Genomic DNA, 24,145 nt, shown 5'->3' on the forward strand with positions numbered 1-24,145 from the left:
AATAGTTCTGGTTTCTTGACTATATAACTGGTACAGCCAACCACATAACATGAGCTGTGGCTATTTCAGTCAAATATAGAATTACAAATATCAAATGTAAAACTAAAAAAAAAATAATATACATACATAATATTTAATCTGTGCTTTACCGGCTTGGTTAATTATAAGTGTTGGCTGAAAATGTGTTATGAATTTGTCCTGACCATAATGAGTATTGAAATGCTCTGTAGATTAAAATAATAATTACAAAAGATGTTCAAAGGGTATGCTGGATAGCCAGTGCACTCAAGATGGTCACAGTCTTAATTTGGAAGCCTAAATTAATAGAATAATTTTTTTTTTAACCTACGTATGTGCAGTGTTCGGCTCACTGAAGGCCTCCTGCTCGCCTCGGCACGCTCCTCCGCTGCGGGGCTGCCCCACATCTCAGCCTTCCTCAGAAGAAACAAGGGTGCCCCAAGCCATGGAGTGTATCACTGGGGTCATCAACCACCGGTGGCATCTGAAAGACAAGATGGGCAGAAAGACAGCGAGGTGAGGGGATGTGCCAACGTGAAGAGCTCTGAGCAGCGCCCAGGTCAGCCACCCCTGGGATTAGGACAGTGAAGAAGTGAGTTTGCCTCAAGGAGAAGCCCAAAGCTGTACTGGTGTCTGGGCTTTGGGCTCTGGTTTATCACCATTTTTCCCAGCCAGGACTCTTCCCTTCAGTTTCTACTGGAGTTTGGGAGCACTTGCTTTGCTGTCTGTACCTGTGTGGTCCCACCGGGTGTAGGGGGAGATCTGCCATTAGGATTAAATGCTCCCAAACGGCAAATTAAACCTATTTGTTATGGAGCTTCTGCACCTCCCTAAGGCAGCTAATGAGATTTTACCGTCAAGCCCAAGAGGCTGGCAGGGCCGTTACTGGTCCATTATGGTCTGGCCTAGTTTCCCAACACAAAGTGGGCCAGACTGGCTGCTCTCAGCTCTCGACGAGGAAGCACATCCCAGTCCACCAGGAATGGAGCATCTCCCAGAATACAGCGGTCTGTTCTGCTCCCTGCCATGGTGGGAGGAAGGTATGGAAGGTGGTCAACAGTGCGTGGTGGGGGGGGTCACCAACAACCCGAGGAAGAGATGGGTGATGAAAGTTGTACTCCTGCTGCCTGGACTCTACCTGTTCTGAGAACAAACAACGTGGGTTTTTTTTTTTTCTTTCCCTTAGCTTTAAGTTCGGTGAAAAATAAAATTAAAGCCAAATCTTAGTGCTTCAACTAAATCAGAGCATTTACCAGCTTCACTTAAAGAAACAGGATTCTTTTCACCCGTGTTTATTTGTACAGTTCAGACAAGCTGTTTATTTAAATGTGAGCCCACCACAGATGTGCAACTCAGCCCAATCTCTGTTGACACCATTCAGAAGTCAGGGAAAAAAAAAGTAATACACGAGAAGCATGTTCTGCCACTTTGCTGGAAAGAAGGCCTTTCTTTCTGCTGTTTATTTAATATAGGCTCCAAACAATTGGCAAAGCAGATCTTACCCTGGTGCGGGGAGATGAGCAGGACCCTGTGAGGTGATGGAAGGTGCCATGGCTGCATCAGGCGCCCTCTGAGAAGGATGGGGGATGCAGATACCCTCCTTGTAGCGCAGCTTTTTTGCATGCTGGGGGGAGCTCCCTCTCCCCGAGACGTCCGCGTTGCTGGGGCTTTGAACTCCACTTCAAAGCTGGGGCTGGGGCGAGGTTTCTGTAAACCCAGAGAAACAGGTAAATATTTATCAGAGTCAATTAACCCTCTTCATCACCTCAACGGTCATCTGTGCGAGACGGCTGGAGGGGTTTTGGCAGGCACAGAGGGGAGCCTTGTTGATTTACTGACCCACTTTGGGAGGCGGGTAGACACAAAACACTGCGGTGAGGAGACCTGGAGGTTTTCCCCTTAGCACGGTCCGTGAACTCACAGAGATGTCTCATCTTTTCTGTTACTGGAGCAGGCAGAAGAAAAAGGTCCTGCTCTTGCCTGGGGAGAAAGGGAGAGCACCAGTCCTGCTCCTAGCACTGCTACTCTAGCTTTATAACCACTTCATTCATCCCACTCACTCCAGATGGGCATCAGCTGCTCACAGAGGCTGAGAGCTCATCGTGTCTCTGACCTGCTATTGCAGATTTAAGGGTAGACATTGTGAACTACCCATGCCAGAAGACATAATATCATATAATGCCTCCATGAATTTATCAAGTTCTGGTTTCCAACATCCCCCCAACCCACTTACAGGGGTCCAAGGTCTTGGTTTTGGAAAGAGGGCTTTGCTGGGCCACTCTGTCCCTGGTGTCTGTGTAGCAGCCAGTGGAGGGGGCAAGGAGGGCACCCAACAGCTATCCCCAGTCACCAAACCAGTCACCAAACCACTCACCAGCACTCCCAGCTCCCCCTCTCTTATCAGCACAGCATGAAAACACCGGCTTAAATAAGAAAAGGGGAAGGGAAAACTAGAAACAGCTGAGCACCAGATGAGAAGGATGAGGCTAGGCTCGTTCCTGAGCCCCAACCTGACCCAGCACCCCCCTGCTCGGACATGGCCCCCCGGGCAATGCCACCCTCCCTTTCTGTCAGCCAGGAACCCGCAGCTGCATGCTGACAAGCCGAAAAGGAAGCGCTGGGGCTGTAACAGGGTCCAGCTGGGACCTGTGTGCTGCCCCTGAGGGTGTCTCTCCCCTTGGCTCTGGGAAGATGCTGGGGGAGGCTCCGTGGGTGTCCCCCTCCCAGCTTCTGGAGTCCGGTGCTCCGGCACAACTCTCACCTCCTGTGCTTTCAAGGCAGGGAAAGCCCCACCGCCCCGGCGGGCTCGGCTCCACAGCAACACATGGGCAGCAGACAGGACACCGGGGTGAAACCACGCTCCGTGTCTGCTGGGGAAGCGGAGCGGGGAGAGGGATGTGCCAAAGGCAACATCTGTCTCGGTGAGCTCAGTGTTTGCTGTCCTGCGAGACGCCAGCCGCGGGGCAGATGGGCTCTTGTCCTTTCCCTCACCGAGCACTGAGCTCCGACCTACCAGGTGCCTCTGTGGGAGCTGGCACCGGCACATCTGTTAGCAGGATGAAGGCTGGATTGTACCAGGCTTGCCTGCGTGGGATAGTTAAATCTCACTAGCGGCAGTGGGGAGGACGAGGCAGCATGAACCTTATCGGCTGTGGTCCTTATCAGACACCACAAGCCCTGGTCCCCGTGGGGCTTGTGCTCCCAGTACTGGTGTGTGCCCAGCTCCACTCCTGTTTCCTCCCTGTCACTCGTGCCACATGGTCAAGGTCATGCAGCAGGGATGTGTCAGCTCAAGCCACCATCAGACCTCTGTGTCCCTGAGGAGTGGACAGAGCCACTGACGAGCTGCAGGAATCCCGCATCCAGCTCCCTCTGTACATCAAAGGGCGGGCACTGGGGAACGTGGGCTCAGCGGAGCTGCCAGGACTCAGACCATCCTCAGACCAGACAGTTATCTTCAGATGAGGTGTCCCAGTTCCTAGGGTTTTCAGGGACTCACGTGTCAGCACATCCCCTGGTCAGAGCAGAAAAGACCCCGGGGAGCGTGTCTCCATGGTGAGAGAGATGTGGAGACAATCGCTCCCATTTTGGCTGTGTTCAGTTAAACTGCAGATCATGGGTTTGGACCTTCCAAGGCCTTGCTTGGAATCAGATTTCCTTCTATATTTCCCTAGATACATGGGGTTTTCCCAGTGTGTTTTAAACAGCCTCATTTATCCCTGGCAGATCAAAGCACATGCACCTCAGGGAGCCATGCCTTGCTGGGACGGTCACGTCCGTGTCCACCCACCACCGTGTCCTGGCTGAGGAACCCAGGCCATGCACTGACACACCAAACCCTTCCCCAGGGCCAGCAAAGAGGAATCTCCCTGTACGGGGAGCCTTTCCTGGTGGGAGCCCCCCAGGATGGCTCCCCACCACCAGCAGTGGGGACCAGCTGGTGGCACTGGCAGGGGACAGAGTGCCGTTTGTCCTGCCCGGCACCAAGAGCCCTGGCCGTGCGGCAGCTAGGCTGGTGGGCAACTCTCTGAGGTTTACAGCCGTGTTTCAAGCTCTTCAGGCAGGAATAATTCACCAGCGGGCAGGTTAGCCCATACTTTAAGAGAGTTCATGGGCTTCTTGTTGACATTAAGATCACACAGGGCAGGATCTGCAAGTAACCCTCGTTGTGGCCACTGTGGCCAGTGACCCAGCCTCTCAACAGGCCAGGAAATATATCCCAGCATGAAATAACACCAACTCTGCCTTCATGCCCAGAGCAGAGGGGTAACGATCCCCCAAGCACATGCACTGGCGAGCACTGACACTTGCACCAGGTCATGGGCAAGGGGCTGTTGGCAGAGGGCAGCCTCTTTCACTTGAAAGACAGGGCAGATTTGGTACGGGCTCTGCTCTGCAAGCACGGGTTCTCCTCTTTTTCTCTGGGCACAGATTATCTATAACGATGTTGTGCTGTTTGCTGCTTGTTTTCCACTTCCAAACCCTGTGGGATGGCCCAGCCTGGGAAGGAGGCATCGGTGTGCTGCTTACCACCTTTGGCTCTTCTTGCTGAGCCTCTGCATCCCAAAACCATGGCTGTGCCCATCTCCCAGCGCGACCCTCTCCCAGCCTCTGCAGCACAGCACAGCACAGCTCCGCAGAGATGCCGTGCCACCGACACGACGTGTCTCGCCAGGACCTCCAGCTGCACGCTTCCTCACAGGCTTTTATGTTCTTGGAACAACAAAATTTATCACTTGTGGCAGACAGGGTGTCTAAGTGAGTTCGGGGACTGCAGCTGCTTCTCTCAGCATCTGGCACAGGCTGATCCTAGGGAGCTCCTTTCATTAAATCACCCAGCAAATACTTGTGGAATCAGAGCTCTTGATTTCCATTCCTTTATACTTCACGTATGTGCTTGTCTCAGCCTCGGGAGGTTGCTTTTTGGACGGTCAAGTGCATGCAGGCCCCCAACATGCACATTTTGTCGTAATAAATGTGGAGTCCAAGACACAGGAGGAGTAGATGACGCCTCGGTAAGTCTGAGACAAGGCATCAGTGATGGTATGTCTAAGGGCTCTGCAATCCCTGCCTGGTGTGCCAGGGCAGGGGCTGCTCGAGCTGTGTTTAAAGGGCAGCACAGTCGTCCTTGGGTGAAGGCTGAGGAAACTGAGCAGAAAAGAGCATGCCAAGATTCTCGTTTTCCCCTTTACCAGCCTTTGTCCAGCTTTGAGCAAAATAGCTCTTGCAAACATCTGAGCCTCCGTGGCTGAACCTGCGAAATTTCATGCCTAGGCAGAGAGAAACCTGGTGGCTTGGATCCAGCCATCTGGATGTGGGAAAGCTTGTAAGTCCCATGAGAAAAGGGAGATTTCTTGGCAAAGATTCACATTAAATCTTTACGGGAGAGTGGAGGGGTGAAAATACAAAGTGTTCATCAAGATGCTCCCGTTGTGCGGGCAGAAGCCAGGAAGCCCCGAGATCATAGAATCGTAGAGTAACAGCATTGCCTAGGTTGGAAGGGACCTTTCAGATCATCTAGGGGTGTGCAGGTACAGCGAGAGATTTTGAAAGTGCGGAAAAGTATTTGAAGCTCATTTCAGCTTCAATGCCAGAAATAGGCAGATGTTGCAGAAATCCTGTGCAGTCCTGTCCTGCTCACCTGGAGGGGCAGGACCAGCTCCGAGGCGGTGCTGGTCATCGGCAACCCTCAAAGCCCTCTGGTAGATGTGATCAGCATGATAGTATGGATGGAGAAATATGTATGGAAAGCGGTTTGCCCAATGTCACTCATGAGACCAAAAGCTTCAGGATTACACCCTCGTCTCACCCGTTAGGTGCTCTCTCTGCTACAGCGCTGATGGCCTCCCCGGGAAGTCCCAGGAGAGCTGAGCCACTGCTGTTCTCAGCCTTGTGAAGAGTTGTTAACACACCGAGAGCCCTTATGGGCTCGTCTTTCCTGCCCAAAGCCTCCCCATCTCCTCCAGACGCCCCTGGGAGCTCCTGTGCTGTGTCTTTCCTCCTGCACCACCTCACTGCGCTCACCAGAGTCTGCTTTTAAAGCTGGCCAGGCTGTGAGAGATCACCACCCACCGGAGCCACGGCCTCCTCCCTGCTGGACATGCCCCAGGCAGACCCTGGGGAGAAGCAACACCTTCAGGAGACCCCATCCCAACATCCCAAGGGATGATAAACCACTGCAAGCACTCCCTGCTTCCTTCAGAGCTGGGGAGGAAAAGCAGCATCTCATCTAGCCCCACTGTTATTTAGTCTGAGCCAAGCAAACAAACAAACAGCAGCAACATTTTTCTGCAGAAAAAAAACATTTTGCAGCTGGAGAGAGCGAACCGTGCGCTGGTGGGGATGGTTGGGGGGTGTCCGACAGTGCTGCAGTGGGGGCCCGGGCATGTGAGCACCGGGGCCACCCCCGAGAAGAGGAGCAACGGGAACAAGATCTCCCTGTGCAGCCATGACCAACCCGCCTGTGAAACGGTGCCAGGTGCTCAGTTTCTATCTTAATTTTGGTCTTGGAAAAAAAGGGAACGGACTGAACACACAGGGGCTGCAGTCAGGCTGCGGCACACACCCGTCCAAGCAAGAAAATTACACGGTAAGGCTGCCAGGGTGTCCTGACTTCACTTCGCCGGGTCTGGGCTTTCGGGGCTGTGATCCGCTTGCCCCCGACCGGCAGCTGATCCACCCCTTTGCCGGCGCTGCAGCATTTCCCGACTATTGCACAGGTAGCGCTTACTGCATCAGATGCCGAGGAAAGAGACAATCTCCGCTCGCCCCAGATGATGCCTTTCGTGCAGGCTGGTTTTGCCCTGTGGGATGGGGAAATCCCACCAGGACCCCGGGGTGGGACCGACGGGTTTCCCACCTCTGAGCCTGAAAGCCGACCACATGGAGAGCAGGCGATAAGCACAGTAAAAAACCACCCCACCATCGTCATGTGTCCAGGGCTGCTGGCTCCTGTCCGTGTCTGCGGGCAGGGCTGTGGGTGCACAGTGGGGATGGGGGCGGTGGGGTGCTGGGCACGAGGCTGCTGTGGGGTGGGGGGTCCCGGTACCCAGCCTGGGCTGGTGAGGAGGTCACGGCTGATGTTTGGCGCCCAGGTTTGGGTCTATCTCGGTCTCGGCTGGCTCGTGGTGTGATGGGCCCCTCTTTCCATTGACCTGTTAGATTCTTCTCACGTTGGCAGAGAGCAGCAGGACCATCACGCACCCACAGTGCCGGTCTAAAAAACAAATCGTTAGCAAACAGCGAATTAACTATCTTCTGGATTGTGCTGAGAGGAGCTTCCGCGCTATTTAAGTGGATTTCTAAACTTAGCCCAGTTACTGTAAAAAATACCTTTGCGAGAAACTACCGTCCGCAGCACTCAACTTCAGAGACATTTATTTCTAGAGCCGGCGGAAAAATTTCTCGCCTTTCAAAGGCTCCAATTATATCTTGGTGCTGGCTGGAACCGGTGGCCTTTGCAGCTTCCTCACAGGCAGTCGCGGGCTGCTGGTGGGGACCACAGCTCTGACGGTGCCGCAGGGACAGGGGGAGAGGTGGGGGGGCTGATACCCACCTACTGACCAAGGAGATCACATAGGATCCCATTAGCCGTGATGGACGCCTTAGTTAGTACCCCAAAACAAGCATTTTTCACTTTGCATCACAAAAGCATTAGTCCTGCTGCTTTTTCAGCTATGGTTGCTGTTAGCACTAAAGACTCCCAGGGTCAGGCTTCTGTCAGGACCTGGCCAGTTGCACCAGTAAAAGGAGCAACTCACAGCTCGCAGAGCTGGGGTGATGCCCAGGTGGCCTTTGGCTAGTGGGTCGGTAGCCAGGCTGTGGGCAAAGCAGCTCTGTGTCACCCCACCGAGCCCAGCCTGGGTGGTCGGACCCACATGTGCAGGCTCCTGCTCCCGACTGCCCGTTCCCTGCAGCATCACTATGTGTAAAATGGGAAAGGGTGGGTTTTTTTCACCTTTATTTTTAGTTTTTCTCATGTCCTAGCAAATATGCAAGTGGAAACAGTGGGTTAAGAGAGGACGTTGCACCTAATGCAGAGGCAGGCACTAGGCATTGTGTGAAAGGCTCCAGGACCGTGGTCCCGACCACAGAGATTGCAACTGCTTGTCCCTGTCGGTGGATGAGCCGGCCCCTGGCACAGGAACAATCCCGCGGATGGATTTTACAGCAACATCCATGGATTGCAAACAGTCCTGCAAATCAGAGAGGTGATTGGAGAGAGTAGGAGGGAGTGGTGAAGCATCTCATGTTTATTAATGGAGATGCTCCGAACCCCAGAGTTTGGACTAGGCACATGCTGCCACCATGTTAGCCTGCTGTTGTAGGCAAGCTGTGATGCCTTAAGTGGTTGAGATAAAGGCTGGAGAAGACTTGGCCCTCTCCAACCTGTCCTGCTGATCTCTCCGCTGTGGTCCCTGCTGCCGTGGCTGCACATTCAGGGTCACACGCGTGGTACCCCCGGCATGAGCTGTTCCCCGCAGCTGGCTCAGGCGCTCCTCCCTTCTGCCATCCCTCCCTCCTCCCCCTAATCGCAGCCCTGGCAGAGGTGGAATCTTCTTCTGCAATGGTCTGGAAGTGTATGGCTGGTGCTTCCAGCTGGCCACAAACAGCAGAAATGCAGCCCAGGAGACAGGATTGCTGCCCAAGCGGGTTAGGAGGCAGTCTCCAGCAGCAGGGTTCACATGGGCCTGGGGTCAGGAAAAAATCCAGTAGACATCAATAACTGAAGCCTTCATAAATAATCCTGCAGGCTCTGGCAAATGCAGCTGGGCTATCTTGCTTCAGGTTTCCTCCAGAGGTTTGCTCCCCCTGCTCAATTTTGCCTCCTGCCTGGTGTGACTGTGCCGCACTGGCACGGGGAAAGCAGGTTCCTGGGTGTGGAGATGGCCTGGCTGGATGAGGGATGACCTGATGACAACGAGGGAGAGTGAGGTGAATGTGCATTGCACCTTGGCTCTCCGCTCCATCCCAGCTTTTAAAAGTGAATAATAGGAACAATTCGGGCTACCAAAATTCACAACATATCACAAAATCACTCCCTCTCATTAAAATTGTGAAATTTCCTTTGAGAAACTTGCTCTGTTCCTGCGATGTCTGAGATATCAGGGAGAAGGGGTTTAATACTTATCAAACTTCTTTAATTTTGATGAAGAAAGGCTGAATCCTTTGGCAAAGCCCATCCCAACGTGGTGTCCCTGTGTTCTGGCCAAGAAAGGCACAGTTCTGCTGGCAGCCAGGAATTGACCCCCTGATTCGCGCAGCCTGGGAGGTCACCTCTTCGGCGTGAGATTTGACTTTTCCGCACCCCTTCCTCCAAGGCTCAGCTTGGTTCAGAAAGGGATTCAACATTTACAAGGAGTTAATTTCCTAATTAGCAAGAAAGATGACTCCGAAGTCCTCAGACCTCAGGACTGGTCTCGGTTGGGTTAGAGCTCAACGGGGTGTTTCACTCCAGGGAGATCACAAATAAACGTGCAGGAGTTCAGCCTGGGTTTTCTCACACCACAACATACGGAGATCAAATCTTCTGACCACGAGAGTCAGAAGGAAGATCTCCTTTGATAACGCATGAGCAGGAACCAACCTCTGGGTGTGTTGGACCTCTACAGGGCTCTAGAAACACAAAAAGCCATCAAAAGCCCCACTTTCCTTCCCTGCCAGGGTGGGCACTGTGGTAGGTGGAGCCGCTGGTGGTGTTTGGGGGAGGACTGGGGGAAATGAACAGCTTTCAGCAAATCTGGAAAACGAGCCTTTCTGCCAGTTCATAAGAGGGGGGTATTTTACTAGAGCAACAAATTTTGTGCATTACCTGGGAAAACTGCTTTGTACAAACGGGGCTTTTGTTTTGATTTTACCCCAGTAAAGAGAAGGCTCCTGCTATGGAAAGCCACACCAACCTCCTCCAGGCACAGGGATGCTCAGGGACCAACAGCACATCCCGTCCCCCAGCAAAGGGCAAAGCCCTGCTCAGTCCTGTGTGGGCTCATGTCACCACCTGCCGCCTTGATCCACGGGTGATGGGGGATGCCCGAAGCCAACAGACGGGAGAAGCAAACGTGACAGAGGAATCCTGCGAGCCCCGTCGTGGCTTATTCTGGGGCGAGCTGCTATGTGTGTCAGTCTTAAAAGCATCAGTGGGCATCTCTGCCAAGAGAGTGCCGTGAACCCAGTGATTTATCTCTTTTTTTTCTCCCCAATGCTGATTAAAATGAGAATTTGCCGGCACGGCTGCTGTATCCAGCCGAATGCGTGTGCTTCTTGGCTCCCAGCGAGGTCCTCGCTGCAGATACCGTGTGCTTTGGCAGCCGGGCCAGTCTGGGCTGCAGGATATTACGCCTGGCAAAGACACAAACCCCTTCCAGTTCCTGGAATTTGGATTGTCTCGCGGAGTGCTGATTAAGCAGTGCTTTCAATCTGCACCCAAGACAAAACCCTCGCCTTGTCTCCGCTCCGAGGCTCGGTGTGGCTCGGCTGCTGCGTGGCAGCGGGAGCTGCAGTGGGTTTGCTCGCCCCGAGCCCCAGGGAAACAAAAAAATAAAAACCCCAAAATTCTTAAATGAAAAGAATTTGCATTTTTGCAGTTTGCGGTGCTGGACGAGCATTTGCTGCTCAGGGCTCTGTCTTTTGTGAAATGACAAATCATGGAAAATACCCTCCCCATAGCACAGCCCCGGTGCCCTTCCCACCTCGGTGTGCGCTTGGCGGCTGCTGCTCCTCCCAGTATGCCCAGACCACGTCCCCAGTCTGCCCAGTCGAGATCGCTGCTGTGTGTCCCCGTCTGCCTTTCTAATCCGCTGGGAATGAAACCGCCCTCACCAGTTTCGCTAATGAGAGCTTTGATAGCTGGGGTTGAGCGGAGGGAGGCAGCCCCGGTGTGTGCCGTCCCGGTGTGGTACGAAGGACCTTCCCGCTGCCGGCCCCTGGAGCTGGCACTCACCCCCACATACGGGTGAACATAAAATCGGGGTGCCAGCAAACCGGGGATGGTGCTTTACCGGGCGCCTGCGGAGAGGTGACTGGTGTTTTGGGGTGGGCTGCTGCTGGGAAGGTGAAGCTGAGCTGGTTGGACCCCCTACAACAGGCAGCCTGGAAAGCTGGTGGGCTCTGGGAGCCACCCGGACACCCCGGCGTGCCCAGTGCTGGCATCTGTGTGACGGCACGGTCCCCACAGCGTGCCCAGCCATGCCAGCACACGGGATGATGCTCCTCTCCGCCCCGAGGGGTTGGAGATGCCTCGGCAGCGGTTTCCCTGTCTCCTCGCTGGCACAATCATCATCCCACCCGCTGGGTGGGGAGTGGATGGAAATATCCCTCCCGCACATGTCTCCAGCCGCTCCCCAGGGCCCGCAGCATCTTGAGTTGCTTTACGAGAGTGCAGATGCCAGGAAAAATATACACGGGGGACTATTTCAGCAGAGGCTCAGAGCAGGGTGAGGCTGTATTGCTGTAGCACATCAGCTCAGAACCTGGGCGTTATTCCCACTCCACACTCGCGTCTGCTCCTCCCCGAGATCCTGGTCGGCTTCTGTGTCCCTGTGGGTCTCGGGGGCTGTGGGTGAAGCTCTGGGATGTGCCATCAGTCCCAACAGGGGCAGGAGTTGCATTGCTGGGATCCTCAATTCTTATCCCCGTGAGGGTGAGAAGCAGCAGAAGAGAAGATGCTGCTGGGGGGACTGTGGGACTGCCTTCTCCTCCCCTCCTCCCCAGCAGCATCCTTGTCTCCCTGCCTGAGCACCAGCTTTCCCCCATCTCAGGTGTGTGCCTCCATCTCCGTGCCTCCCGCCAGCTCAGGAGCAGGGATTTGGCCTCAGTGGTCTCCTTCATGCAAGCAAAGAGCCAAATCCTGGCTCCAGACCCACCTGTGCCCTGGCGAGGTGCAGGGTGAGCACCCTGCTTCCCTGGGGCACTGTGGCATGGGGTGACGATGGCAGCGAGCCCTGCCACGGCTCCCAGGCAGCCGCCTGCTCTGGCTCCCAGCGCGGCGGGAGGGAGAGATGCATGAGGGGCATTGCAAGCAGCCCCTTCAGCCTGCCAGGCTTGCATTTTTGTGACCTGCAGTAATTCAGCTGGCCCCAGGCATCGGGACCGCTGGGGTGTTACAGGGGAACACTCTTGATGCTGCAGGATTGTCTACAGCTTTCAGACTTCTGCAGCCATTTCCCCTCCCTGGGGACAGAGCCCTGGTGGGAGCACAGCCCCCAGAGGAAGGGCTCTTTTCCCCTGAGGACATGTCCCTGACTGGGCATCGTCAGCCCAGGTCAGTGGTGGGGACATGGGCAGAGCCCCCCCAGGCTGCCGCAAACCCCAGTCCTTGGGGAACCCACCCAGCAAGCGCCTTCATTTCTAACAGGGAGAGCTGCTGGCCCGGGGGACATGCAGCTCTGTGAGGGACATCCCCTCCCAGCCACTCCTGCCAAGGGACATCTCTGCCATCTGCTCAGCTCACACCAAAGCAGGAGGACCCCGTGTCTCCCGGTGAGCACCAGCCCCACTGCCACCTTCCTGGGGCAAAACCCCCTCCGCATCCCTCGCCAACCTGGATCCACTTCCCTATCCACCGCTCCCAGCGAGACCCCAGCTTGGGGGGGATGAACAGGGACGAGACGATTCTGGGAATCTCTCCCCGTAGGCAGCTGGAAACCCCATCATCCAGCAGCCGAGCAGCAGCCCCCCCCTGCCCGCTGGAGGAGCGCTGGGGGCTCTGCTGGCTTCCCCCCGCCGGCACCGCGCGTGGCTCGGCGTGCTGCGTGCGCGCCCCTGCGCGCGGATGCATCCACCAGCCTATAAATCTCCAAGCAGGGCTCCTTCCAAACTTCAGGACATTCCTCGGGGGAAGAGTTAAGATGCAGCTTTTGCGTCAGATGCGGCGGCGGGCTGCCCGGCGGGACTAGGCTAAACCTCTCCCCCGCATCTGCCCCAGCAGGTTGTTTGCAAAGGTCAATCCCACCGGCTGCCGCCACCGCCGGGCTCGGCTGCTCTTGGCTCAGTCCTCAAGGTACGTAGTGGGGGGAACATCCTCCCCGCTGCTCCGGGGAAGGGCTGGCAGGGATGTTCGGAGGTGCATCGGCTGACAGACGAGGAGATGTTCCAGCATTTTTCTCTCTCTTTTTTTAATTATTCCGGTTTTACGGTGGTTTATTTTTCTTTCTCTGAGATAAAGAGTCGTTAGGATTTCTTGTCGATGCTTTTAAAAGTCTATGAGATTTCCTTTTGTGCTGGGGATTTACTCAACACACCAAACGCCTGGGAAGTCAGAGGGCAGGCGGCTGCAGCGAAAGTCTCAGCATGCTCCTGATTAGCAGCTGCCTGGCAGGTACGTGCGATAAGTGAAAAAACGGGGGAGATTTTGTACTGATTTTGGTGCTGGGTTTTTTTTTAAAGAAACAACAAGAAAACCGATTCGCCTGCCATCTCTCTGCCAGTCCCAGGGAATTTGCTGTGATAAAGGAAGTTATCAAAGAGATTAATTTTAAAAATTTAATTTGAAAAGGACGCACAAAAAAAGAAAATTTATCTCCGTCTTATTTTGGGAAGTGGTGTTTGCATGTGAAGCGCAAACCTGAGCGGTGCCTGTGTTGTTTCCCTCCTAGATCCACGTGCCGGCAGCAGCGACTGGCGATCCGCCTTGTCCTCGCTTAACTCCGTGCGGGAGCGGAAAGCCAGCGGCCGATCCCGCTGGCCGGGCGAGCATGGCCGTGCTCCACTTGCACCTGTACCTCACCGCCTTGGGCTTCTGGATGACACAGCAGTCCAGCTCCTTCCTGCTGCCCAACGCCACCGAGCTGCTGTCCCCCCCTGGGGGCAGAGCCACGGACCTGCTGTGGGGCGTGGGGGTCCCCCGGAGCCGTCGGAAGCGATATCTCTCCCCCCGCGACATGAGCGTGATTTTGGACTACCACAACCAAGTGCGGGCACAGGTGTCCCCTCCCGCCGCCAACATGGAGTATATGGTGAGTCGGGCTCCGGCGGGGTGTTTGGGGGTCCACAGCTCTTGGCTGCTGCCGTGGGGTCGAGGGGCTCGCCCGTGATGTGGGCACCCAACCTGGGGGGGACAGGGCACGCACATGGGGATGTCAGGGTGCTGCCCCGGGTTCGCAGATGGATGGCTGTCTCAGGGGACGTTTCGCATCCCTGGTGCAGGGCAGACCCATGCAGCCCCTGCGCACAAGGGATGGAGTCCCAACAGGGTGGTGTTTCCACCCGGTGCCACCTCTGGTCCTGTGCCTGGGATGCCTGGGAGCTTGCTGGCTGCAGGATGGCGGGATCCGTCCAGCTGAGGTGCAGAGGTAGCATTAGGGGAAGGGAGGTGGTTACAAGCATGAAAAGTGCAGGTCCCAAACCAAAACCCAGGTGGCCGGGAGGGACGGCGTGATCCCAAGCTCCAGGGTCCCTTGGGAGCTGGTGCAGGAGTGTGCCCAGGGATGCCAGCCCCGGGGAAAATAAATGTGCAGAAGTGAGACGGAGAGGGACTGAGCAGCCTCACCAGGTTGGGCACCTCCTCTGGACGAGGGCCACCCTGGGCAGAGCCTTCCCCAGGTTGTCACCACCCTGCTTGGAGCTCCTAAGCTCCAGCCCTGAAGGGAGGAGAGATGGGGAGCCACCAGGAGGAGGGATTTCAGCCGGCACAGAGTGGGACCCTTGGCGCAGGAGGTGCCATGTGCTGCTCTGCTCCCAGGGAGAGGACCGGAGCTCTGATGGAGCAGCTGGGAGGTCCCTGGATGTGGGTTTGGGAGACACAGGCGGCAGCTCGGCTTGTTGGGTACCACAGCAGGTCAGATGTGCCTGGGAGCATCCTGCGCCGCTTCTTGCTCGGCCTAAATTCCTGCCTTCCTAAATAACTCTCTCAGGCGTCTCCCCAAGGCAGCTCAGGATGGGTGAGGAACCTTTAAATAATGCATGAAGGAACCAGCTGTCCTCACCAGTTACTCTGTGGCCAGGGCTGCGGTGGAGGGCTGGGATGGCTGTGGGTTTTCCCCCTGGATTCCGCTCCACCTTCTGCAGAAGGAGCTCATTCCCGGAGGGAAATGCACACACAGGGCTTGCACTGCTTCAGGGCACCCGTGCTCTGCCTGGGCAGTGGGCGCCCTCCGTGCCCAGGAGCTGTGGTGGGCAGCTGGGGCGGTTCATCGCTCCTGGACGCGCTGCCCTGCTTCCTGCAGGCTTTTCCCAGCCCGATGTGTGAGCCATATTTTTTGGACACCCATGGGTGCTCAGAAACACCCCCTGAAGCCCACAGGAGTGGGTTTCTGCTCTCCTCTGGGCACCCAAAATCCCTGCCTGCCCTTTTCCTTTCCTCCTGGCCAGGTGTGGGATGAGCGGCTGGCCAGGGCGGCAGAGGCGTGGGCTGCGCGCTGCCTGTGGGACCACGGGCCCCCCCAGCTGATGAAATACGTGGGGCAGAACCTCTCCATCCACTCGGGCAGGTGAGTGCTCCTGGGGACCCCCCACAGCCCACGATGCTGGAAGAGGAGGAAGAGGAGCAGCAGCCCCTTGGTTGAGGAGCAGAGAGGTTCTGAGCTGGGGTTGCGGAGGACTGGGATACAACCAAGAGGCACATCAACCCCCCGGGAGAGGAGGGTCCAGCTCTCGCAAGTGGGTAAATGTGGGAAACCAGAGGTGCCTGCTGCTCGGCTGGGGAGTATGGCATTATTTCCCTCTCGGCCGAGCACACGGACCAGGGAGATGTGGGTCCTGGATCTCCACCATCCGGCTGAGTGCTCAGGTGCCTCCAGCAAGGGCCAGGTCTTCTGGCCTTCGGTATGAGTGGACTTGACAGAAGGACATCATTGCCCCCGCTCCATCCCACTTCTCTCCCCTATTCCCTCTACGTGGAGACTTTCTTCCCCTCCTCTCCCTCACCCATGACCTCCGAGGTGGAGAGGCTCCACCTTACGCAGGGCACCTTTTGCAGGTACCGCTCTGTTGTGGACATGGTGAAATCATGGCACCAGGAGAAGCAGCACTACTCCTTTCCCCACCCCCGCGAGTGCAACCCCCGCTGCCCCTCCAAATGCAGCGGCTCTGTCTGCAGCCACTACACGCAGGTGAGCACCGAAGCCCCCCACAGCCCCCCCACGGCCGCCCCACAGCCCCCCAGGACCTCACTGCAAACCAGGGGGCAGCCCAGAGTGCCTTGGGCTGCTGCTGTGCAGGGAGCAGCCCTTCTCCCAGCAGCAGCTGGGATCCGGGATCAAATCCTGGCAGCTGCCTGCTCGCGATCAGGCAGCAGGGCTGGCAGCAGGCAGCGTGCCCGCCGGAGGGGTGCAGGCAGCCTCTGGCGATGCCCTCCCACCCTGGGTCCCTGCGGGAACTGGGCTGCTTGCATGGAAGTCCCAGGGGCTCACAGCCTGCTCAAGTGCAGCTAGGACCTTCTGGCCAGTTGGCTGGGACGTTTTCATTCTTTTTAAGGTTTTTTCCCTGCTTTGGCCTTTTTCTCTTTATTAACCCACTGGCATCTCAAAGGTAGTGAAGAGAAAATGAAAAGCACCCTTGTGCTTTTGCTGAGCGTGAGTCCTCTTCCTGTGTGATGGAGAGGCTCTATAGCATCCAGCCATGTCCGGCTCCCTGGGAATGTCCCCCGGCACATTCGCCGGCAGCCTGGCTGGCACAAGCTGGAAAACCTCCCTCTGCTCCCCTGCTCGGTGGCGAAGCAGTGCCAGCCCCTAGTTACCTCCCCTGCACGGCTCCAGCCTTTACCCGAGCGTCTGCATCCCTGTGCGGCTCGTCCATGGAGATGCTCCGGGTTGCAAGTAGGCAAGATGACGCATTTTTTTTAAGGAAGAAATTCAGCCTAGAGAGGCTTTAGGAGGAGCTTCTGCTTCTGTTTCACCTCGCTGTGTGCAGGGTAAGCTACCAGTGAGGTTTGGGAACTAATTTGGGTAAATTGGAGAAGTGACCCAGACTCTGCTGCTCATTTAAGTGAGCGTGGCAGGGCAGCCCCTTGCAGGGCAGCACAGGCTTCAGGCAAAAGACGGGCAGTGAGAAATCACCCCCTGGTGACGAAACACTGCCCGTGGTGGGCACAGCATCCAGCCTGAGAAGTGTGGGCAGGCGGGATGCCATCCCCTGGTGGGAGGCAGCCCTGCGCTGGGGTCCCGGGGTGGCCGGAGGTGGGACCCCTGGGCGGGCGGAGGTGGGACCCCTGGGCGGGCGGTCACCGACAGTGCCTGTTCTCTGTCCCGGCGCAGATGGTGTGGGCATCCTCCAGCCGCCTGGGCTGCGCCCTCAGCACCTGTGCCAACGTGCAGGTGTGGGGCAGCACGTGGCGGCACGCCGTCCTCCTCGTCTGCAACTACGCCATCAAGTAAGTGCATGGAGGGAAGCCTCCCACCCCGTGCCATCCTCCCTCCTTGCTCCGGTGCTGGCAGCGAGGTGATGGCGCTCAGAGGTGATGCCCTCCTCTCTTTTTAGGGGCAACTGGCTGGGAGAAGCGCCATACAAAGTGGGGCGGCCCTGCTCAGCCTGCCCCCCCACCTACGGCGGGGGCTGCTCCAACAACATGTGCTTCACTGGACTCAAATCCAACCAAGTCAGCTGGTTCTAGGGCTGCAGCCCTGCAAGGAAGCCCCCGCCAGTGGGGACGGGGTGAACCAGAATTATTTATAACACTGACCCCCCCAGCAGCCCGGCAGTCCACCCTGCTTCATCCCTAGTGCCGTGTAGGAAACTGCTTTTTTAACACCCCTCTCCGGCAGCGCTCGCATTGTCCGGCTGCTTCCCACTTTGGGGGGAATAGGGATGGTTCAGGTCCCTATTTAATGAAATAGGGACGGTTTGGGGGTGTGTGGAGGGAGCGGGGCTGGCTGGCATGGTCCCTGCTCTGCGGGCTCGGGGGGCTTTCCCCACTGCCCCTCACCTGTGCTAAGGCACAGGCTGGTGTAAGCGAACACCAAGACGTTCCCTCGTGGCAAGTGGCTGGAGGAGCAGTGGGGAGCTCTGAGCGTGCCCCCTGCTTCACGGCAGCCCCTCCGGCTGGAGGGCCCCCGTCTCCGAGCCCCCCAATAAAGCAGCCTGGAGACCCCCGTGCTCGTGTCCGTCCTCCCTCACTCGCAGCCTGGAGCCTCGGGGTAACACCGAGCCGGTGCCTTTGCTCTGGTTTTGGGGGTAACCAGCGAAGGGGTGCAGAAGCCCCCGGCAAGGCCATGGGCCACGGCTGCAGGAGATGCCCGGGCGCTTTGCTCCATCGTGTGGGAGAAGCCAGCACTGCCGGGACACCCGGTGATGATGACGTTGGAGAGCCATGAGCACCCTGTCCCCCCCAGGCTGCCCCACACCACCCCACTGCCCTGCCTCACCCCCAGTGCTACTGAGGACCCCGTTATCCACTCCCTCTCCCTTTCCAGGACCTCTCAGCACTCAGCAAACCAGGGGGTCCTCACATTCCCAGCCTTGGGTCTGAGCCTCTGGCTGCAGATTCCTGCGCCGCAGCCCACCGCACCCCGGCAGCCCCCTCCCCGCTCACCCCCACCCCGCTGCACGCTCCCTTGGGATGTATTTTCCCATCCAGAGGAGCAGATAGCCCTAATTTTGTCCCCTGGGGGATGCAGTGTTTCGATAGCCGGGGTGCTGGGGGTCCCGGGACTGGCAGGGACCCCTCGGTGCCTTCTCCAGCCCAGACCTTTCCTGAGATGTACAGGAGGCCCTGCGCTGCCGGCCGATCACTTTTTCAGCTCCAGCTCTGGATCCCCAAGTATTTGGCATCATGTCAGCAACACACAGCCCTGCTTGCCTGAGCGCAGCCCCCCGGGAGCAGGGGCTGCTCCTGCCATGGAGCCACCAGGGGCAGAGAGGCTTTGCCTCAAGGTCCAGAACTGTAGCTGCACACTCTGGACCATCAGGTCCCTGGGGCCTCACGTGGGTGCTGCAGTCCAGGAGGGAGAACAGATGTCCATGAGTGGCCACGGCATCTTGTGGGTCCCTCTGATTTGAGGAGGAGCTGCAAATGCCCTGTGCCCTGGCCCCGTGTTCAGGGTACTGCCCTGCATCCCACTGCAGCATCCCTACGGCTCCCCATCCCCAAGTGACCCCTCCGGTTTTGCATGCGGGGGACAAGCCCTGACCCATGGCCAGGGTGTTTTGTCCCTTGTGCCTCAGCTGGGCTCTGCTCTGCCTGTGCCAGCGTGTGCTAGCCCCCCTGGCTCATCCCATAGCCCTTTGCCCACTGGCAGGCTTAGCCCCTCGCCCACTGGCAGGCTCAGCCCTGGTTTTCCCATCGCGGGTGGGCGATGGCACAAAAACTGGCAGCACTTGGGGCGTTGCAGGGCTGGATCTGTCCCCCCCCTTCCCCCTGTGGCCGGGGGTGAACCCCAGCCCGGCGGCTGCCCCGGCCTTGACACCGAGTGGAAACGGGAGCCCCAAAAGAGTCCAGTAAAAGCCGTGTTTGAGTTTCTAGCTTGGCAGCAGTTACTATAGCTACAGCAACGGCACCTTGCAGATTGGTTTCCATAAGAGCTTGGTTACTATTTAACATCTCCACCCACATTAGCCCTGATTAAGCGAATCAATAAGATAACAGGAGAGGCAGGTTTCCTCGCCCTGCCTCTCGCGCTCCCTCCTGCCTTCACCTAGTTCCTCAGTGAAAGACATTTTTATTTATTTATTTAGATTTCTTTTTATTCCTCCACTTCCTCTGGTTTTCGCCCCAAGTCCCCATAGCAGTAGCCGGCGAGACATGGTCAATGTAAGCACCCAGCTAAGCGCTAAGATGGAGGCTCCATATGGTGAGTACAGCGTTCCCATCGCCCGCGCTGCCGCCCCGGCGTCGCTCGCGGGAAGCGGGGCTGGGAGCGGGCAGAGCCCCCGGCCCCACATCCTGGCCCCACCGCGCTGCCCGGCCCCTGCCGGCTCAGGCACCTGCAAAGGCATGAAGGCAGAAAAAAGGGTCCTTGATTATTTTTTTATATGATCTATATATACATATATATATATATATTTTCTCACTTTCACTCTGCTCGGCTGGAAGAAGAAGGCACGTGGCTGAGGTCCGACCCGCTGGCAGAGGGGCTGCTGCAGGGTTCGCAGAGAAGTGGAAGCAGTGTAGGAAGGAGGTGACGTGCTGCCTTAGGACGCGCAGCCAGCTCCCATGCAAAGGCTGCGGGCGGGCGGCCGGTGGCACACCTGGGCTGCGGGAGCGGGCACAGCTCCGCCAGCGCCGCTGCTCTCGCCCGGGGCCGGGCTGGTGGTAATGCCGGGCAGGTTTCCCAGCAGGGAGTGGAGTGCCCGGACAAACGGCATCCTCCGGTCCCTGCGGTGCAGAGCATCGGGTGGGATGCCGCTGCCCGGGGCGTCCCGGCCGCAGGGAGATGCCCGCCAGGCCTGTGCCCAGGCTGCCCGGGTGGCACAGCGGGTAGAAGCCCCGGACAGCCCTGTGCCACAGCTCTCCTTGGCTGCGCCGGACGCCAACTGCCAACAAACGCACATGGGCACCAGGGGACAGGTCCCCTGGCCTGGGGCTGCCATCAGCCCATCGTTACTCGCGGGATGGGTCCAACTGTGCTGCAGCTTCCCTGGTCCCATGTGATCTGGGAACCCCAGTTCCCTGGGCATGGCCAGGGTGAGGAGTGAGGCCTCGGCAGAGGAGGTCTCACAGTTACAATGTTCTCCAGCACATCCCTGTGGCTCTCCATCACTCTCCATAGCTCTCTATCACTTCCTCGTGGCTCTCCGTCATTCTCCATGGCTCTCCATCGCTTCCCCGGCTCTCCATCACACCCTGTAGCTCTTCATCAGATCCCATGGCTCTCCATCACGCTGCCTTGCTTCTCCTCACTGTATTTTTCACATCTTGCTCCGCTTCCCTTTTACCGCATCCCACCCATGAGCACACCCAGCCCCACCAGCCATTGCATGTGCTGCAGCCAGGTCCCAGAGGGTTTGTGGGGCTCCCAGGCCCCTGTTCTGGGTGGTGGCTTCTCTTGCTCCAGGCCTGCATCCTCCCACGGGTACCACCTCCAGCCATAACCCTTCCCTGTGCTGGGCATCCATGCTGCAGCGAGGTCCCATGCCACTTTGCCCCAGCCCCCAGCACTTCAGTACTCTCCAGATCACTTGATTTTTTGGCCCCACGGTGAGCCACGGCCAGATGCGGGGCTCATCCGCATTTTGGTGAGTCCACGGTCCATTGCGATGGAAACATACAGGTGTTGCATAGGATCTGCAATAGTGTTGCTGGGCCGCGCTGGAGTAGGGAGCTACAGTCAAACAGTTACGAAATGCTAAGTTTTACCCATTTTTAGTGGGTCACCCATTTGTCCGTCCCAGGCCCACAGCAGCCGGGGCTCTGGAGGAGCTCCCATCACCTCTGAGCCGCAGGAGCCAGCAGCAGGACAGGGCCTCGCATAAAGCCGGGCTCACAAAAACGCCGAGTTTTTGGTCTGTTCAGTGCAGGTTGTGGTTTTGTGTCCAGCTGGTGCTGCTCAGACGATGTGCAAGGAGCCACGCAATGAAGGCTGCTCGTGGGCGGGTAGAAGGAAGGCTTGATGCCTCTGCGACGTACAGAGGGTCAGGTCCCGGAGCGAGGACACCCCTGCGGGCTGGCCCAGCAGAAGCAGGTGCTGAGCATCCTCCAGGCTGACGCCCCAAGGCAGGCGTTGTGCAGGAAGGGACGCCTCTCCCTCTCTGCTGCTGCGGGGGACATGGCTCCTGACCCACCGAGCTCACAGGGACTGACTTGTGCCTCATCTGCAGGAGAAGGGGAGGCTCAAGTGACAATCCCATCAGTCTGGGGGACATGGCAGTGCCGGGTGGCTGGGTCTGGGTGTCCCCAAATCCAGGGTGCCTGTGTCCTGCTTTGCCCGGGGGTGCAAAGCCAGCCTCATTTCTGCAGCGAGCAACAGCCTTTGCCTGACAGATGCAACGCAAGGAGCTGAACAAGCTCTTTAATCACTTACAATTAAGTTATTCTGCCCACTTGCAGCTGGCTCTAATGCGAGCAGCCGCTTGCCAGCCCTGGCACACCGGTGACCTTAAACACAGGCAGGCGAACATTTCTGCCATTAATTTTCTCCTGTTTTTTTCTTTTTTTAATCCTGATTTTCTCCTAATTTTTCAGCCTGAGGGTCAGTGACTGAGCCGTGGGCCAAGCCGGGGCAGAGGCAAGCAGAATCGCTGCACATCCCACCCGCGGCCACTCTCCCCATCTGCTTCTGTGGCCAAACAAAGGCTCGCTCTGGCCAGCACCCGCTGCCGGCCAGCCTGCCGCGGGAACGGGCTGCCGAGCGTGGGGCCTGGCAAGGGGGGAGGGAGAAAAATAAGATGAATAAAAAAAAGCGAGATGGAGCTCCCAGAGCAAAGCAAGAGGAAACTCAGAGTGTTGGCAGAAGGAGGGGAGTCCTCATAAATAGAACAGGTGAAAAAGTTATCCAAATAGAGGCGAGGAAGGGCTGGCGGGGATGGGGGACTGGGCAGCGTCTGGCTTCCCCAGGAGCCTGCAGCGCCGCGGGGATGGGATGGGATGGGGATGGGCTGACGGCAGGGTGGGCACAGCAGCCGGGATGCGCCATGGGGCAGAGAGAAAAGTGGTGGCCAAACCCGCCCCAGGGTCACCGGGAAGTTTATTCCCTTGGAAAGCAACAGGGGTGCTCCACGCAGTGGTGTCAGCGCTGAGCCCAGCTGTGCCCACCAGCATTGCCCGCGTGGCCAGCTGCGACGGGCCACTCCAGCGGGCATCGCACTGGCATTGCCGGTGCTCAGCCGGTGGGTGCACATCAGGCTCCACCAGATGAGCCTTCAGCCTTGGTGGGGGTGATACAGTTATTTTCAGTTTCCCTTGATCGATAGAAAGATTTTCTTGTTTTTCCATCTCCCCATCTATCTCGGAGGCTTCAGCATTTCAGCATCCATTTGAAGCCTGGGCTAGATTCCAAGGGGAAAGACGGGTGCCAGCACTCGGCCTCAGGATGGTGAGCAGCTCCATCCCGCTCTTTGCAGCAGCAGCAAGAGCACAGAGTGAGGTGTCCCCCCCACTGCAGCTACTGCAGCCCTCCCCATCCACCCTCACCCCCAAAGGCCGCTGGCATTCTCCCTAAACCATACCTTGGGGGGCACTTATTTCCCTCCCATCAGACCTGTGCCTTGGTTAAAGGACTTGGAGGATGCCCTGCTGGGCGGTGACAAAGGTGGCCTGTCCCCAACACCCTGTGGGGTCCCTGGGCGAGAAGGGAGTGATGCCACAGCTCCTGGAGTGCCATGGGGCTGGGGGCAGGTTCAGCATCCTCACCTGCACCCGCTGAGGATGGGCTGTGAGCTGGAAAGGGCTCCTCCGGGTGTGCTGGTGCAAAATCCCCGCAGGAGGCTGCAAACGGGTGTGTGAGAGGGTAGGGGATGGAGAGGGGGCAAGGGGACAGGCCCCTCCCAGGCAGCGAGGAGGCGACAAGCCCCCAGCTCCATCTTTATCCTCCTGATGAAACTTGGGCACAATCCAGGCAATTACGCTCAATCCCAGCACAGGCAGCACCGCTCCTTCGTATTTCGGGCACAGCTCTTGGAGCCGGGGATTCCCGGGGCCGGTGGTTACAGCAGGGGCTGGCGCATGATCGGGGCCGGCTCCATAAAGCAGCTTTGGAAATGCGCTGAAAAATGCAAGACGTCAGAGCTGCTCAGGCTTTTTGGTCAGATGTGGTGAATAGTTTCAGCTGAAGAACATAAAAGGGGGCAGAATTTCTAAGTATTTTTATTTTTCACTGCAAAGCAATTATTTTTCATTGCCAAATGGGTCTAATCTTTTATAGCTTTCCCCTAGATACGGCCCAAACTGAGCTTTCCCCCCTCGATTTTTCATGTCAGCTGCTATTTAATTCCTCTGATTACTCCTTGGGCTCTGTGTCTGTGGCCCGGAGGCTGTCGGGATGGGTGGGTGTTAGGACCGTCCCCGTCAGTTGTTGGGGGTGGCTGGGTCAGCACTTACCGGGGCAAGAAACAGCTGAGCAGGGTCTTGCTGCACCCAGGAATAAGCACTGGTATTTAGATGCGGTGAAAAGGGACAATCACTGCTTTAGCTGCCGTGGCCTGGTCCCGAGTGCTGTTTGCTGGTGCTTGGTGGAGGGAAGAGGCCTGGGGAAGAGCTGGGGATGCTCCCCATGGCGCGGGGGGCCGCAGGGATGCTGCTCGGGTGTTGCAGGGCGGCTGT

The 24,145-nt window shown here is 57.4% G+C and overlaps 2 protein-coding genes across 6 annotated transcripts in view; both read left to right on the top strand.

Annotated features, from left to right (window-relative positions):
* The first annotated feature begins 12,836 nt into the window (after positions 1 to 12,836).
* On the top strand, positions 12,837 to 18,043 carry R3HDML (R3H domain containing like). Of its 4 annotated transcripts, none has more exons than XM_074605348.1 (6): positions 12,837 to 13,015; positions 13,611 to 13,970; positions 15,325 to 15,443; positions 15,932 to 16,064; positions 17,208 to 17,323; positions 17,431 to 18,042. In XM_074605348.1, exons 2-6 carry the CDS (start codon positions 13,710 to 13,712, stop codon positions 17,561 to 17,563), a joined length of 762 nt encoding a protein of 253 aa, XP_074461449.1. In that variant the 5' UTR covers positions 12,837 to 13,015; positions 13,611 to 13,709; the 3' UTR covers positions 17,564 to 18,042. The 4 variants fall into 4 exon arrangements, with proteins under 4 accessions (XP_074461449.1, XP_074461451.1, XP_074461448.1 ...); XM_074605347.1 differs by having other exon boundaries at positions 13,006 to 13,333; positions 17,431 to 18,041; XM_074605350.1 differs by lacking the exon at positions 15,325 to 15,443 and having other exon boundaries at positions 17,431 to 18,043.
* Positions 18,044 to 19,508: 1,465 nt separating this feature from the next.
* HNF4A (hepatocyte nuclear factor 4 alpha) overlaps positions 19,509 to 24,145 on the top strand; it is a 37,456-nt gene continuing 32,819 nt past the window's right edge. Inside the window, exon 1 of one of the 2 annotated variants that reach the window (XM_074605429.1) lies at positions 19,509 to 19,739. In XM_074605429.1, coding sequence (XP_074461530.1) covers positions 19,691 to 19,739 — 49 coding nt within the window. In that variant the 5' untranslated portion in view covers positions 19,509 to 19,690. The remainder of the gene's footprint in view (positions 19,740 to 24,145) is intronic. The other variant, XM_074605428.1, reaches the window with a different exon arrangement.

Source organism: Larus michahellis, chromosome 12 (assembly GCF_964199755.1).
Source record: "Larus michahellis chromosome 12, bLarMic1.1, whole genome shotgun sequence".
NCBI lineage: Eukaryota > Metazoa > Chordata > Aves > Charadriiformes > Laridae > Larus > Larus michahellis.